General features: G+C 48.8%; 2 protein-coding genes across 2 annotated transcripts in view; one reads left to right on the top strand and one right to left on the bottom strand.

The window, feature by feature from the left end:
• LOC119161190 (uncharacterized) overlaps positions 1–18,258 on the top strand; it is a 197,991-nt gene that overhangs the window by 33,207 nt on the left and 146,526 nt on the right. The gene's annotated exons all lie outside the window — the stretch shown is intronic.
• Positions 10,208–13,654, bottom strand: LOC142802821 (uncharacterized). The gene has a single exon (XM_075887870.1). It carries the CDS (start codon positions 12,848–12,850, stop codon positions 10,208–10,210), a length of 2,643 nt encoding a protein of 880 aa, XP_075743985.1. The 5' UTR covers positions 12,851–13,654.

Raw genomic sequence — 18,258 nt, forward strand, 5'->3', positions numbered from 1 at the left:
GTGACGAAAATTCGTCCAGTCTCTCTGACTCTGTTGTGCGTCGTTCGATGTTTAAATTTGTTATTCTGGTGCGTTGATTTCCTGAGCTTGATGGAGGCGGAAATGTCGTAGGCCCGTGTGCTCAGATTTAGGTGCACGTTGAAGAACCCAGGGTGGTCGAAGTTTCCGGAGTCCTCCACAATGACGTCTCTTATAATAATATGGTGGTTCTTGGACTTTAAGCCCCACATATCAAATCAAATCAATCAATCAATTTTCTAAGCTTACTTTTGGGTTAACGCCAGGAGTCATCCAAACCTTTATATCCTCAACGTGAAAGAAGGTTCTGAATCTTGCATAGACTGTCCCACTTTTGCTGCAAGAAGCACTTGTGGTTTCCAATTGAACGGCCACCTCCTTTCATCATTGACCGCTTTTTCCCCTTTCGCGTGTGATATGATCAGAGAAGTCGCAAATACTCTGAACGTATAGATGGCGTGCCAGCCGATTGTTTTCATAAAGGCGATCAATTTCTTCACTATTGCAGGGCAAATGAGGGAAAATTGTAAAATGTTTCATCTCTTTCTTGACGTCTATAGCAAGTCGGGAAGTAAGGTTAGTGTTGTTGCTATCGAAGTTACTGTTTAATCAGCAAAATAGGCGCGCGTGTGGCGGTTATTTTGGCATCAGAAAGATATGAGGCATCGCGTCACGTCAGGCCGTACAGAAGCCATTTTTTTTCTATGTCTGCGCAGTCATTTGTTATTGAAGCATGGTCTCGCGTATCTTTCATACAGATTGCTTTTTTTTTGCTTAGTTGACGCGTTTCCTTTTTTCTGTACAGGCCCACTCAAAGCAATTTAAAAGCCGCGTAACATTTTGTTCAATGTCGGACAGGCCGACATTGAACTATCTTACGAAACCATGTAATCATGTTCGTGGATATGTTACCGGTTGTTTCCTTTTTTCCTTCCCTTGCGACAAAATTTTCTCATCATGGCTGAAAAACTATCGCGAGGAAGAAGAGAAAAACAAAATGAACGTATGGCTGAAGTTTCAACAGTTTTTGTATTTCCAGGCTTTATGTCTTCGTCTTTGAACGTCGCGAAGCTAGCTAGAACAAGCAGCTGCCTCCTGTTGACCTTTACGCGCATTCTACTTACAGGTGTTCTGTGGTGAAAAAAGAGAAAACGAAACCCAACCGAGAATATTTATGAGCTGAAGCGATGTATAGCATCCTTACATTGACGCATTGATGTCATTAGCCTTGGACAGAGCTTTCCGACTCTTTGGCAAAAAACAAAACAAAAGACAAAAACAGTGAAACTTCATTGGTGATGGTTGTTGGTCTGAATAACACGAGTGATGAATCCATACATTGATAGCATAAGTCGAATAAATTCCCGACCAGCAACAGATATGGTGAACTTTTAAGAAACAGCATGACGTAAAGGAGCACAAAAACTGTAACCATTAACGCTGTACACTTTCCGTTTGAAGCGCAGACAAAGGTTAATACATCAGCATTTTTAAGTTATGGGCCAAATAACTGTGCTGTGACTGATAACGTTTTGTATGGAGATCGGACGCTATAGTTTCTGTGTTAGTCATTCAGTATAGGAAGTGGGATGTCGTATATGGGGAATGGTATTCGCTTCTTTTCTTGGAAGCACGTCGGGGCATCATTTATTGAAGTCACAGACAAGAAGACTTCGTCGCATGACTGCAGGTCCGTGCACTATGTTCTTGTGCTACAAAGACGTAAGGTATTTCACGTGTTCCTATTCAACGCTCTTTGTGTGTAGCTCTGTATCCTCCGTCAGCATCACGTGCTTTCGTAGACGGCCTGCTATAGACCGCCAGAAGTGTTACACGGGGTTGAAATACGATCCTTGGTATGTTTCAGGAGCACTGTAGGAAAAACCAGGAAGTGCTCGGAGTAATAATTTACTCCGTGGCTTCTGTTACTGGTTGGGCGCTCGGAGGGTCGATTTTGAGGGGTCGCATGTACGGCGTGCATGCTCCTGCATGCATACTTGAGAAAATCGCGAGAGAGTCGTCCCTAGGAATTTTCTTCGTGTGAAGCATGTAGGGCAAGATACATTCTTGCGCGGAGTGATCGAGTAGTGAGACGAAGTATTGATATTGCACTCAGCTGCTCTAACAAATGTGGGCGAGGTAGACATACGTGATGACGAATACGCACCTATGGAATGATAGCAAGTACGCTTGGAGAGCTAAATATTCTCGTACATGTGGCGTCACTGGAGCCAACGCGTTGACAAGTCGTCTGTGGTCTTTTTAAATGTTTCAAGAAAACAAGAGTACCTCTTGACACGCCGGCTCCTGCAGCACTCCATTTTCGAGAATATTTAGATCTTCAAGTTTCTCATCTACTCCTGCTGCCTTGTTCCAATAAGCGAAATATTATTTTGCTTACGATGATAATATTGACATTGATTATCGTTCGCATGGATGATATTGAAATATGATGACATATGAGAATACACGATATGTGAGTAAGCCAAACATTTCAAGCCTTGTAAAATTTGGTGTTTTGTGCCTCGTTTTCTGTCAGCGGGAAAAAAAACGGTTGTCTGTCAGCGGGAAACTTTTCTTACCCGCGAACGTTTAGCGTTACAATTGTATTCCCCCAGAAACAGGTTGGCGTAGCGGATAACCAGAAAATTTCTCTTCCCCCGCAAAGAAAGAATCCGCGTCGTGGCGACATCGTTCGAGTATATATGTTGCTGCGTTCTCTGAGTCATGCGATACAACTTCGATTCGTTGTCCTCACTCACAGACGTCATCGCTGAAATTTACGAAGAGCTGGCGTTTACAGCTAAAGTTCAAGGACGTACCCTGAGATTGATCGATCGCGGAGAAATCGTGACGCGAGCACTGCGAGTGGCATTAAGTAGAAAGCGCAGACATTGGACAAACGCGGCAGTTTCACTTGAGGGCCTGCTATCAATTAAACGAACTTTGGGTCACTTAAATATGCTTTTTTGTTTACGGCGGAGCTTGATGTGACCATAGGAAGTAGGAAAATAAGCACTAATGATTACGTTCCTTCCCAATGCGAATTCTTAGTGCAGCTGTTTGGGTGCGTTCGCTTCGCGATTAGTTGAGGCAAACAATGTAAGAGAGACGTGTATGTATCTATACTTGCATACCACGCTGGGAGTAACCTGACTGGCGCTGACAATTTCGCGCAGCCCGTTTTGCACCAACCGCCGCGCACGGAACGTAGCGTGACTAGGGAGTTTTAGTGCTGGGTACCCAAGCGGCTTGCGTACGCAGGGCGTTGGGGCGGCGGTATTGCGCATGCGCGAAGCCCCAAACAGATGCGTCGCAAGATCGCTGGGGCGATGGGGCGATGCGTCTGGGCGACCATAAACAACGCTGCCACCACTGGCCTGCTAACGGAGATAAGCTGCCCCGGCGCACATGCTGGCGCATCATGTTACCTTCACGGCGAGCAAAGCCGAGGCTGGCCAGAGCCAGCACTTTGACAATTAAGTTTTAAGCGCAAATATTATAGTGGCTAGCCACTATACAAATAGCATGACACAAAGGCGCGAAATCTCGGACAGCATGGATCGGCCGCCTTGTAAGGTCCACATTCGCAAGAACTCACAGTATCCACACTGCGGATACTCTAGCCGTCGAGTTAAAATAAGCCAAAGTGCGAGCACTTTGGCTTATTTGGCAAAGTGCGAGCACTTTGGCTTATTGGCTCGCACTTTGGCAAAGTGCGAGCCAAAGTGCGAGCGATTACGCGGTTTCAGCCAGATTACCAAAGCTAGAATGGCCTGGAACATAGAAACTAAATATATGCCAGCCCCGACCAGCTGAATGGGTGGCGCCATCTAGCGTGGCTATAATGAAACAGACAACCACAACATTGTTATTGCAGAAACATTGTGCATTGTACATCTGATGCAAAAACTGCGCAGCGACAATATTACAAATGAGTAACGTTTTTATTTGTTTTCATCTCAAAAACATTACGCGTAAGCTAACAAGATCATGAGTGTGGTTGCACAAAGTGTCACAAGATGTCGACACTGTCGTTATAATAACCTTGTATTTTTCACTTTTTTGCGTATACCAGGATACTGTACACGATAAAAAAAGTGTCCTGATCACTATGTATGTTTAATTTTACATTTTTAATCATAAAAATAATTAAATATTACTTACGCGACAAGACGCTATGGCGCTGCGAGCACGTGTGAACCTCGTGCGGCTTGCGTTTGCGTGCGTGCCACCGTGGCGCCAACTAAAAGGCATTCCGGTTGGGTATGGGTTGGGCACGCAACGCCGCGCGCTCCCAAGCCCGCATCGCCCCAAGAGAATGCGTACCCAGCACTAAAACTCCCTACTGTCTCGCTGACCGGGATACCGCGGAAGGCAGCGCGTCGGCAACGTTCCACAGCAGCCATCGCAGACAGGCCTCCGTCCATGCAGCGCTTTATTTCCATTTATGGTATGCGCGAACGCGCTCTCCTCGTACCTCAGTGGTGACGTCATTGGCGACCGCACGACGGCGTGCGCTACAGTGGCGCCGCGAAACCTGTCGGCTCGCTTCTGTTGTTCTCTCCTGCTCGTGCTCTCCTCACTGTCACCGATGTAAATCTTCCACTGAGCTCGGCACTCACTCTCTTTCGTTCCCGTTCCCCCTGCCGGTTATTTAGAAGTGTGGCAGCTTGGGCTAGTTGGTATGACATGACGATAGTTATAGTGCGAGAACAAAACGACGACGCAGAGACAAGAAGTGTCTTTTGTGTCCTTCTTGTCTCTGTGTCGTCGTTTTGTTCTCGCGCTATAACTATCGTCTGCCGGTTACGCCGACGCTGCTCAACGCAGGAACGGGCTCCTAGGAGTTGCCCTCTGAAAGAAATGACACACGTTTCATGATGAGGCAATGCTAACTGTGCTTAAGCTCTGCCTACCCGCCATATAGGGGGGGGGGGGGACACGATAAAAAGAGGGTACACATGTTTTGAGGAGGTTGCGTAAGCCTAAATGTGGCGTGAGGGATAAGAAGGCCGAGAAGGAACAACAACTGATAGCGCGGCATGCGGCCAGATGTAAACATGTGGTGTCTCAATGCTTATGCGCTAAGACACAATAGCGTTTTCTTTTTTTGTTTAGCTGCCCTGGCATTACCTAGTGTGTCCGACCGGCAGCATGGCAATACAGTTCTAAGGGTTGCCGACTCGTCGCCTCCCGTCGAGGATACAGCATGTATCTCTAAGTGTTATAAGGCATTGCGTAATAGCACACTGTCTGAGAACGAAGCTGTGAGCTACTGGTAGCGCAGCTTCTTCATCTCCTTCGTAACAACATAAATAGGCTGCAGCTAGCAGAACTTTTCGCACCTGGAGAAATCCTCTGAAGAAAGTATTCCGGGGGTCATACGTTGCAGCTCTCGTGTGCAAACAGCAACAAAAAATATCAGCCCGAAAATTCCCATGGGGAAATCGAGTAAATGCGTCGCAGAGTGGTGGGGCCATCGCGTGAATGTTGTAAGTGGGTGTAGTTTGGGAATGCTTATTTGTTATTTCGTCGTCACCTTAAATGAGTGGTCGGACGCTGATGTTGGATTGTGCCCCACTACTTGTTGAAGGTACTGTTGCTGCTATCGCATTTACTCGAGTCAGGCAAAGCGTCAAATTAAGCGAAAGGCAAGTAAAGACGCCCTTGACTGAATAGGTGACCCGTAAAAGAGCGAGGGATTGTGGGATGTACCGTCTGCTACCGGCTTCCGGTTCGACAAGAGTACACGACGGTAAACCGCTTCGCCACAAGACTCAGATTCTTCGGGATTCGCGCGTTCGGTCGCCCGTTTATCTTCGTCCTAATAAACCATGGTCTGTTGTTCAGCCGTTGGCTGGTCCAACTCGAGCGTGCAAGGCAAACGCAGGTATCAATTGCCATGTAAAGAAGACAAAAACAAGGTGGGCCGCGACTGTGAAGAGAGCCACAGCGACACGTAGCCTTTAAGTACGGAACTTTCAAGCCAGAGTGTGCGAAAATCAGTTTATCACAGGTATGTCTGTATTCCACACTAAAAAAAAAAGCTTACGCATGAATTCGCTGCAAATATTATATTGAGAAATAAATTGTCGCGCAGGCACGCCTAGCAAAGATATTATCAGAATGAGCGGGCGAAATCTACCTGCCACACGAGATTAGCGCCGACCATTGCGTATATATATATATATATATATATATATATATATATATATATATATATATATATATATAAATATATATATATATATATATATAAATATATATATATATATATATATATATATATATATATATATATATAAAAGCGTGAAAGCTTCACTCAAGAGTAAGTTTACACGAAGCGCTGGAAGAGTTCATTTGCGTTCATCTTGGTCAAGCTGTGCGCCAGGACGGCACTCAAAGGAAGAAGTGCATTAAACAAGCGCAGGATTTTGATTATTCGGTGCCGTCTATGTCTGACTGTATTGTTTATGTGCCGCCGTGCCGTGGAGCTTCACCAAGATCAGCGTTCAAATAAGCATCTGACTTCGACTAAGAAATGCATCTTACAGCGCACTAAAGGCTAGAAAAAAAAGAAGATATCTCAATGCGCTCAATAAGTTTTCCACTTCATGGCCATCGACTGATGATGTCGGCCGAAGCAGCGATCCCGAAATGAACTCTTGGCACACTGCTACAGTCATCCCCATCCCCTGACATCTTTAAAATGGTGACTTTTTATCTGCAGTACCGTATCATACAAGGAAAACTGTTTTGTGTATCGACTGAACTGCTAGCCAAACTGACAGCACCCCCGAGCAGCATAAAAGCATTGCAAATATTTTTAAAGCGACAAAAAAGTTTCCGGATCGTTCATCGCTTTCGTAGCTTGTCACCGTCAGTTACGGTTGAAAAAAAAATAAAGAAAGCACTGACATTGAACGGCGAGGTGGTTTTTTCAATGGAGCAGTACAAAAAAATTGGCAGCATATCCACGGAGTGAATGATGGAGAGTGGGGCGAAGCATTCGTCCGACCATTCGTTCTTGCTTCCGTCCGTCGATGCGTCCGTCTGTGTGACCGTCCATGCGTCCATCCGCCCGTCCGTGCGTGCGTCTGTTCGTGCGTCCGTCCCTGCCTTCGTCCATGCATCCGTCCCTGCGTCCATTCATGCGTCCATCCACGCATCTGTCTGTGTGTCCGTTCGTCCATTTATACAACACTCCAAATACCACCATCTCGCACCTTTTCATAATATATTTCCCATATAGAAGCACCGCCATCCAGCGGACATTCCAAGGACTAAACGAGAGGTGGCACACGCACACTTTCTTACGGCTTGCGCTTCGGGTCTACTTCACACCTTTAACCACCTCGAGTTCATGGTATATACTAGTTCACTGTATTCATGGCACTTCGGCTCAACGCTCGCTATACCTTTCTAAAATTAAGGAGGTTACACCCAGCGAGTATAACGTAGGAACCCTTTCTTGTCAGATAGTGCTCAATGTACACGCCAATGGCTGCTAATAGGGATCGCAGCGTGCGCGTTTACTAAAAGCCGAATGCTCCTGTCTCTCATTTTCCTATAGCAGCCATTGGCGTGTACATTGAGCACCATTTTTCGTTGTTCAACAACGCACAGAAGAAATCTCTCACCGGCACCACCTCGGAGGTCAAAATGTTATACTTGTTACATACTACGGGGGACGAACGGGTGCCGCTATAAGAAGCTTCACCCCTAAAATGCGCGCGTGCCGCTCTTGACTCGTGCGGTGCGTCGAACCGGACGCCGTCGTAACCCAGAGTTCCCTGCGATTGCCCACTTTACCGGTCACCTTATCCGAACGCGCGTTCTGCCGCTTATATACACACTGCCCGCGTTTGAGGGAGAGGAGAATACAAGGGAGAAATTGCGTAGTGGGGCAACGCCGACTAAATTTCAAGGCCGAAAGGCTGCCGCAGTGACGTCAGAGGTCACTGCGGCATTCACTGCCAACTGAGCATGCCCAGTAAGACTTTTTTAGATGCGGAGCATCTTATACTCGCGCCTTGTAGTGCGCCGTCCGCGCCGTCCGCGCCGTCCGCACCGCTTCTCGAACATTCGACAGCTGACGCGCGCGCATGCGCCGTCGCGCCGTCGCCCACTCTTCCACCATCTGTGCATCCCTTCCTCCTCTACACACCGCGCGCGCTTCACTCCTCCACCATCTGTGCACCCTTCCTCCTCTACACACCGCGTTCGACATCTACAATTCTCCTGATTCTCCAGTGGACGCGCATGTGGCGTCGCGCTTCGAGAACATTCAACAGCTGACAGTGCATGCGCCGTCGTGCTGTATATATACTCAAGGTCGGCGCTCGCTCGCTCAGTTGCCGCTCGTCGGTTGGTTTGTACGGCGCGTCGACGTCCAAGGTCGCGGTGAAATGAATTCCAACGAATCCACAAACACAATGATCGACGTCCCTTCGACCAGCGCCGCCCTTTCGCATACATGTGTACGTGTTCACTCATTTAACACCCCCTCCTACAACCACGTTAACCAATTTAGCCATCGACCCAAGTAAGTCGCAATTTAACACCCCATTTCACAACCACGTTAACCAATTTAGCCATCGACCCAAGTAAGTCGCACTTTAACACCCCGTTAACCAATTATATGGTCCGCATCCTCCTCAGTGTTCCCCCGAGGGAAGCTGCGGGCAATTTTTTTTCCACATCTGTTATTCGGCCCAATCTAACCGCAGCAGCTGCGAGAGCGGGAGCGTTGGTTCTCCTAAAACGTGAACGAAACACAGGCTTTCCGCCGCGTTCGCGGCGTAACTGCGCCCCCACCTTCTGACGTCACTGCGGCAGCCTTTCGGCCTTGAAATTTAGTCGGCGTTGAGTGGAGGTGCATGCTCGGCTTGCTGAACCCGCAGTGGTGTCTACTCGTTTAATTTATGGCTAGTGGGGCGACGGTTTTTCTGGTGTCTTCCTGGACCAGCCCGAGGCGCAAGACGCGAGCATGCGCAGTGGGGGTGGGGGGACGGCGCCGCCGACGCCCAAGCGCGACATCGTGCGACTAAGAAATGCTCCGCATTCGAAAAAAGATCGCGTGACACGACAGGGACGTGCGGGCTTTACCTCCTTGCACACGCGGGGACAACACACCGGTGCATTCTGTTTCCTCGTGCGACTTGACTTTACGGACGATGATCGCCGGAGTTCGCTCTCACGCCACCCGTGGTGCGATAGACGCCACCGGCTCGGAGGAAGCGGTCAGTGTGCGATCGAGTCCATGCACTCGCTCACAAGCATCTAGGAGTGTTAGCGTCCTCTATTCCGCTTTTGGTAAAATTTAGGGTGTCGCCGGAATGGCCGTAAAAAGGTGAAAATTGATAGAAGACACAACACACGACTCACGCACTGTTAAGAAAATGTAAACAAAAGAAGGCTGTATTTAATTAAAAAAACTAGGTTACAATTATTACTCGCGCAACCGTTCAATTCCGCACATCGCACAACGCACAACCGCTCAAGTCGCTCGCAATTCGCAGACTCTTGTTCGCTCGCCGTTCTCGCTGCGTCTCTGGCTCTTCCCGCGCTTTCTCGCTCTCCTCTGTCGACCACAGATCCGAGCACACATACGCGCACGCTGACACAAACGCGCACGCACCACACACACACACACACACACACACGCACGTGCACAAATTGTTCCACGAAGTCAGTGGTAGAGGTCCGTCGCTTAGCCATTCGGGGAAACAGAGTCGAACGTCCCACAGGCCACGGTTGCACAAAGGGACATGTTTCTCTCTTCCTGCACCCGAACTGGCAAGGTGCATTAAAGCGGGCCGCCGCCTTTGTGCTGACCCGGCGCCCGCAGGTCTGAGAGGCTCGCCGATCGCTGCTGCCCGTAAACAAGGAAGACGGCCCCCTCGAGTGACCAACGGACACTCGCACGGCACAACACACGCAAAAAGAAAGAAATAAAACAAAACTTGGAAGATTTGAGGCAGTCGCGTACACTCGGTCGTCCTGACAGTCATTAACGTCCTCGTTAATGGAAAAAAAAAATCATAAACAAACCCACACGCCAATACACAAACAGAATTGTTTCCTTCGTCGAAGAAGACAAGAAAAAAAAACAACTGTTTCAGTACGCACAGTTCACTCGGTAAATCCCGGCACGCACTGAAGTTCTCAACAGACGCCAACGCAACTATGGCGCACTCGCATAGGGATGGGTCTTGGCGCAGCTACGGGCCGAACGTCTCAGTCGCTGCACCTCACATTCGGGGGCGTCCGACTCCTCCGTAGACTCTCCGTCGTCATCAAGGTGTGAATGCGGATTGGTCGTTGTCCAGCACTTCAACTGCGACACGTGCGCAGTGGTCGCGAAGCGGCTCGCCCTTGTTTCGTCAAGGTCGGCAACTCGATACGTGTCAGCTGGCAACACTGCCGTGATTACAAGGGGGCCCCTATATTTTGGCTGGGCTTTGGCAGGCTTTCCCGTCTGTTCTGGAGCCCTCGTCATGAAGACCACGTCTCCGACACCGTACATTTTAGCCGGGAAATGGCGCTTGTCGTAAGCGACCTTCATCTTCTTCTGCTCGCTCACGAGGCGCTGCCGTGCACGTTCGCGCAGCCCGCCGGGCTCCTTCCACTCTGACGCTTTAGATTCAACCAAGCGCTTTAGTGCCACGCTGTGAAATTCCGGTCGATAACCAGGTAACATCTCGAAGGGAGTCTTCCCGGTCGTCTTGTTTACAGCGTTGTTCAAGCTGCACTCTGCCTCACTGAGCTTTTCGTCCCAATCTCGCTGCTTTGTATCGACCATCGATGTAGTAATGACTGAGCTCGCATGCTCGGAATGTGTCTCAGTTCCGATTCCCTCTCTTTTCCGCTCTCCGACGATGTCATGTATAGCCTCTCGCTTTGCTGCATTCGTGCCGTAGGGCCGAACAGCCACGGGAGCGCTACCAGGTATCTCCTGTATGCCCATCGAAAGGGCAGGTGTGCAGCCATGTTCGCTGAGATTGGCGGCGAAACAATCCCGGTACTCATTTAGGAGGCACGCGAGCTCACGACGCTGCTCCTCTGTTACGGAGGGGTCAATTTTAATTTCCTCGCACCAAATCGGCCGTCGCGCCTCCGTAACACGAATTTGCTCTGGATTCGCCGACCTGCACTCCTCTCTGCACTCATTTATTTCCTTCATCTCGCAACCCGGGATGTCCACCTCTGTCGCGTGGCCAAGTCTTTGTCCTTTACGTAGAACCACGTCATCATTTCCGCTCGTAAACACCGGCACAGTAACCTCTCCGTCCTCCATGTCAACAAGAATTTCGCACCCACAGTTGTTGAATAGCACTGCACCAGTGACGTTAGACTGCGATGACAGTCTCACCCAATTTATAACATTGGCCTGCAGTGGGGTCTCTTCAGCAGTTTTCAAACGTAATTTCGGACATGAAACGAAGGGTTCGAGATGTGAGAATGGGCACTCGTCTCTATGCCAGAATTGCAAGCTGCCGCCCAGCCCAGCGTAGGTCACATATGGCAGTTCGGTAAACGTGCGACCGACAAGCAATTCGACCGACTGGGCCTCGTCAGGTACAACAAGTATCTGTATATTCTTGCCAACGACGCCATCTATCAGCAAGTCGGCCCGGCACCTGCCAATCGCACGAGCAGCTGGAACTCCCTGGCTGCCGAAACCATACAGAGCTGTCGCATCTTCCAGCACTTCCGCTCCACACCGCACCGCCGCTGATTCGCGTAGTAAGCAACCGGAACTGCCTGTGTCTATCATGCCAATCAAAGTCACATTGCCATTCCATTTAACGTGCTTCAAAAGCACGCCAGGGTCAATTTTCTCTCCAGAGACAGCGTTGGTCTCATTTCTGGGGCCTTTTGCTTGGCAGTGTTTTTGGGTATGCCCAGTCTTCCCACATTTTAGACATTTTTCTATTCGTCTTTCTTCTGGGCAATCCCGCGAAATGTGTCCGAATTTAAGACAATTATAACATTTTCGCTCACCGTTCTGATTTGTGATAGGTGGTCGCTGGTCCCGCCTGTCGTACCCGGACGCACCCTGCAGCGGTGCCTTGGGTGCAGGTTGTATACGAGGTGCATCGCTTGTCGCTCTTCGCTCAGCCGCTGTCCCGAAGCGTTCTCGTCGCTCACGGTCGATCCTCTCAAATTCCTGAATGTCGTGCAACAGGTCATCCGCGTCTTCGTGCGACCTTCCAAGAAGCATCGTGCATAACTCCCGCGATCGGAGACCGATCAGCACCTGCTCCCTCGTATCACAGAAATCTAAGTGCGCCTCTCTGCAAAGGCGCACCTTCTCGTGGAAGTACGCAGCCGTGTTCTCATTTCGCTGCTGCATTTGCTCTTGCATACGCCTCCATCGCTCCGCCGCCCGAGTCTGGCTGTAGAAAGTCCGCCCGAACATCCGCTCGAAATCGTCCCACGATGAAATTTCGGCAGCTCTCGAACGGTACCAATCTTTTGCGGCGCCGACCAGGTGACACTTGGCAGTTTCGAGCAGGAATGGCGTTGGCCACCGGTGAAGCGTAGCCGTCTGGCGCAAACCTTCCATCCATTCCCGGGATGCTGACGCGCAACCATCACCGGAAAAGTCTGCAATATTTCTGCTCAAATCGGGCATCACCTGAAACGTGTTGATGGCCGCCTGGTGTGGAGCCCCCGACGATTCCGGCTGAGGCAGCCGCCGCAGCAGGTCCGCCAACAAGCGGTCTTTCTCGCGCAAAGCGTCGAAAAGTTCCCGCTTGGTGAGCCCAGCACAGTCGTCGTCATCATGGTGACCACTCTCCCCCGGCGATGATCCGTCCAGCATGGCTGATGTTAGCTCTCTGGAAGTGCACGCTCACTGGAAGTCCACCATTGCTTTGTTCTCGCACTGACGCAATCGCACTCCTCGCTAAGGTTTTTCAAACTCGTTCCGAACGTTTTCTAAAATCGGTCAAATCCCACTTCTGATGAATGTTAGCGTCCTCTATTCCGCTTTTGGTAAAATTTAGGGTGTCGCCGGAATGGCCGTAAAAAGGTGAAAATTGATAGAAGACACAACACACGACTCACGCACTGTTAAGAAAATGTAAACAAAAGAAGGCTGTATTTAATTAAAAAAACTAGGTTACAATTATTACTCGCGCAACCGTTCAATTCCGCACATCGCACAACGCACAACCGCTCAAGTCGCTCGCAATTCGCAGACTCTTGTTCGCTCGCCGTTCTCGCTGCGTCTCTGGCTCTTCCCGCGCTTTCTCGCTCTCCTCTGTCGACCACAGATCCGAGCACACATACGCGCACGCTGACACAAACGCGCACGCACCACACACACACACACACACACACACACGCACGTGCACAAATTGTTCCACGAAGTCAGTGGTAGAGGTCCGTCGCTTAGCCATTCGGGGAAACAGAGTCGAACGTCCCACAGGCCACGGTTGCACAAAGGGACATGTTTCTCTCTTCCTGCACCCGAACTGGCAAGGTGCATTAAAGCGGGCCGCCGCCTTTGTGCTGACCCGGCGCCCGCAGGTCTGAGAGGCTCGCCGATCGCTGCTGCCCGTAAACAAGGAAGACGGCCCCCTCGAGTGACCAACGGACACTCGCACGGCACAACACACGCAAAAAGAAAGAAATAAAACAAAACTTGGAAGATTTGAGGCAGTCGCGTACAGGAGTAAGTAAGAACAAACGATTCTAAATGAACGGAGGAAACAACTCCCCAAGTACTGCTACAGTCCCCTATAGTACCGCACAGTTAGTTGACTTGACGCGACATGTATCATTAGTTGAAGCAGTTAAAGAAAAAAAAAAGAAATAGAAGGCTTAGATGCTTTCTCGCTCACCTTGGATCGAATGAGGGCTCTATATCGAACTCTAACAAGGACGCGCGCGAGGCCGCACAAGAGCTTACTGACCGCGCCACCTCTGATGTCCCCCTGCCTCGCGGGCATCCATTGCTCACGTTCGTACATGCTATAGCGCACGGAGAGAGGCAGTGCGGGGGTGGAGCTATTCATATAAGAAGAGGTGGTGCGAAGTGAGCATCATACATTGGCGTAATAGAAAGGAAGCTCCCTCCTAAAGCTGAGCTTAACCACGTAAACGTGAAGAAAGGAAGGAATAGAAAGGAAGCTCCCTCCTTTGCTATCTACAAGATGCCGGCCAAGGAAAGCGGAAGGCCGAGGGTGAACTGTAGTTGTAACTAACTTTAGCTGTGCTTCGCCCGAGCGTTGGACGAAGTTGGGGATAAAGAGTATGGCTTGGGGGAAAGGTTGTGTTTAACCTCCCGCGGCTTCATTCTCGCAAGGGGGTTAAATTGAATTATAGTGCGAACGACGTAGTCTATAGTTACAGCCTCACTACATGACGAAGTATAACTACTTAGAACGTACGATAACCAGTTATGTAATTTCAAGAACACTATGAGGGACCCTTCAATACAATTTCCTTCAATCATAAATCTTCGTGTGCCGTGTTCGGACTGAAAGCGAACGGTGAGGGCAGTATTAAAATCAAACCTTCGAGCTACTTCACCGTGGTGCTTGATGTGCTACGTCCCATTTCATGCCGTTGTTTTCATATCATGCGTCGCTCCTATTTGCCAGTCACCGAGAGCTAGCTACTGGCGGTGCTGGGACAAATGAGCCATTGACCAAAGGGCAAAAGTACCTGAGGTCAGATAATAGATCGCAGCGAGGAACGGCTTAAAGGGCACCTGGGATGAGAGACGCATTGATTGCGAGTAATTCGATTTGGACATGCTACTCGACAATAAACCCACGCGAATGAACCCCCCCCCCCCCCTCTTCCGCGCCTTCACATGCTAGAAAGATCTCTTGCCCCGTCTCAGCGATTGCAAACATCGCCAGCCTTGTGCAGCTCACGTGGTTTCGTGGTGCGTCCGAGGTCTGTTCATCTTTGACCGGGCGATGATGTCTTGAGGAGACTTTATAATCTGACGTCGAGTTATCTGACATCAGGATGAATTCAGGTATGCCATCAATCTATAACCTTATAGCGTGAAAGAGAGAAATTGCATTTATTTTGGTTGTCAGTACGTTGACGGGAAGGGAGAGGGAGGGAAAATCCGTCTGTGTTGACCTGAAGTCCCAAGGCTCCGGCGGCACCCTCGCCTGCCTGTACAGCCATGACATGATTCTTTTTCTTCACCGTTAGTGTTGACGCTGATGCCAGACGTAGTGTTTGGTGAGGCATTCAAGTCTTTCTCCTACGTGCGACCTATAGCACACATTAAACTGGTCACCTTTCTGTGTTCTGGCGGTGCGCTGTGCATTTGTTTTTATTCGAGGCTCGCGGCGTGGCACATTCACGCATTTAAGTCTGAACGCCGCGCTTTTCAGCCGTGAAAGCGCTCAATGGACTTTTCCACCTTTTTGTCGGGATCGCTACGGATATCCGACTTCAATTCCGCTCACGCGGCTACTGCAACTTCCTTCGTTCACTTGCAACGCCCTGTATTTTCCTACCTTCCTCCCAGGAGCTTTGCGGGGCATGTGTCTGCTCAGTCTGTTTATAACGGCGGGAGCGCCAAAGTATCTCTGTCCACTTTCGTCTTGAAAATGTTTCGGCTTCCAGTGGCCGAACATTTGGCTTGGCTGGTCTTTCTCAAAAAGAAATATCCTGATTCTATGTATTTTTTTAGCCTGGCCTCATGTTCACACACACACACACACACACACACACACACACACACACACACACACACACACACACACACACACACACACACACACACACACACACACACACACACACACACACACACACACACACACACACACACACACACACACACACACACACACACACACACACACACACACACACACACACACACACACACACACACACACACACACACACACACACACACACACACACACACACACACACACACACACACACACACACACACACACACACACACACACACACACACACACACACACACACACACACACACACACACACACACACACACACACACACACACACACACACACACACACACACACACACACACACACATACACACACACACACACACACACACACACACACACACACACACACACACACACACACACAATCAGCTTACGCTATAGACTTTTTTAAGGAGGAACTTCAGCGAGTTTTAAGTACAGTGTAGTTATGAACGAACAAACTTTGTGAATGCGCAGGTCCCAGGGCCCCTAATTTCCGCGAATTCCTTCAATTCACAAACACCATCGTTTTTAGCGCTCTTTTCTATTCTGTAGTTGTCTTCGATCACGATGCATGGTTAGTATATATATAAATATGTCAACCAGTGTCCTCACGTGAATTAAGTGTCACTTCGCCCTTGCGGCCCGGCACTTATTATGGCGAAGCTTATGTGTTAACAGTTTATGCTCAGTATGATACAGGTGGCACTCGGGAAAGGCCATTACCACCAACGTAGCTCACAGCGCATACACTTCGATAACGCACTCAGCCCTGTGTTGCATAGCCGTGCTGAAGTAATGGGAAGATCCTATGCGCTTCTATGCTGAGCATGACAGGTATAAAAGTCTTTCTGCACCCCAGAATGTCCGCGAAACTGATGCTGGGTTGGTGGGGGGCGTGGGGGGGGGGCGCGTTTTTTTTTTAACGCTTCGACATACCCCGCGACAACAGCTTTTCCGATTTTTATATGCTCCACCGCATGACGCTACGTTTACACTGCGGCGGAGTCGACCTATGTTTTCCCTTGACGAGATGGCTGCAAAGCTTTTGTTGCACTTTTCTACGACATATGCATAGCATGATTTTCTCCAGGATTGCATACTTGGGGAAACCAGCATGGCAAGAAGAAGCTTGAATGTGGCTGTAGACCATGCAACTAATTGACAAGATGCTGAGATCAAATTGGCGTGACACTTTGACCCTTCTTTGCCAGGCAGGGTAGCCAGCTGGTACGAAAGCTGGCTAACCTCCATGTCGTCTTATCCTCCAGTTCTTCATTTTTCTGAACACATTATCATAAAGCTTTCTCGGCTTGCAAACACAGGCACAAAAAAGAAGCGAGGACAACTTCTTGTTCTACCTTCTATCTTGCGTCCGTGTTTGCACACTAATTGTCGCTTATCATGAATATATGCTAATCAGATCAAGCATTTATGATCCTGTGTGTATCGTTCAGACACGGCATTCCAGTATTCCCAGAAAAGAGGGGTGCGGAAACAGTTCCCACAGTGGTTTACCCCTTCTCCTTGCGTTGAATTTCAGTTGTGCTTAATGGACGGACTGAACCAAATCAAAGTTGATGGTGCACTCGCTTGCGTGCAAATTTCATGTGTGTTAGTAAAATATTCGCAAAGGTTAACCCTGTTTGTAATGGTAAAAGTAAACAGCCTTGACGCAAACTGAAGTAGCGATAATGACTGCTGCATTCGTAACAGAGTTTCGGAGATCATCCTTGATAAGGACAACGTGGGATGACAGTTCTATTAACAAAGAAAACGTCGATATTTGTGGTACCTGGACACTAAGAATCTGAATGGTTTTCTTGTTGAAGGAAGCTAATAATTTGTGGCTGAAGGAAAGAAAAAATCCTGCTTTGGTTCCCTTTTTAATAGGTAGACAGCCAGCTTAAGTATTTATAAACTGATTCTCTGGAGAGACCTCACTTACAAACGTACGCGATTAGGATTGAATTAACGAAAGAGTGGTAACGTTAGTATTCATGACCACTACTCATTATCGATTCTTAAGTAAGTAAATAAATGACGGCGGGCGACGAATAAGCAATTTTTGATGACACCGTGTCAGCTGGTCACCTTTCTTTCTGTTCTTGTCCTGTGCACTGTGGATACTTGCGCACAAGTATCCACAGTGCGAATGCAAAACTGAAGTATAGTAGGTTATAATGAATTTCACAATGTTTTTGTCGATAAAATTACGGGGAGCGTAATCTTTGTCTCTACGTTGAACCATATGATCTAAAGCATTGCCTCCGAGATGCGGCGCACAGCAATTCATCTGTAGAACAGACGACGGATGACAACTTGCTCTAAAGCGTGTTCTTCAGTCTAATGTGGCAGTCTTCGTGTCCCGAATGATAAAAATTTGTTATGAATCGTTTATGACCTCATTCAACATTGAATTCTCTTACCCAACGTGTTGCAAACACATGGCCGTCACAGCAGCTCCATCTGTGTGTCAGTAATGGAGAGGCACCACATATTA

This window comes from Rhipicephalus microplus, chromosome 3, assembly GCF_043290135.1.
Source record: "Rhipicephalus microplus isolate Deutch F79 chromosome 3, USDA_Rmic, whole genome shotgun sequence".
In the NCBI taxonomy this organism is placed as follows: Eukaryota; Metazoa; Arthropoda; class Arachnida; order Ixodida; family Ixodidae; genus Rhipicephalus; species Rhipicephalus microplus.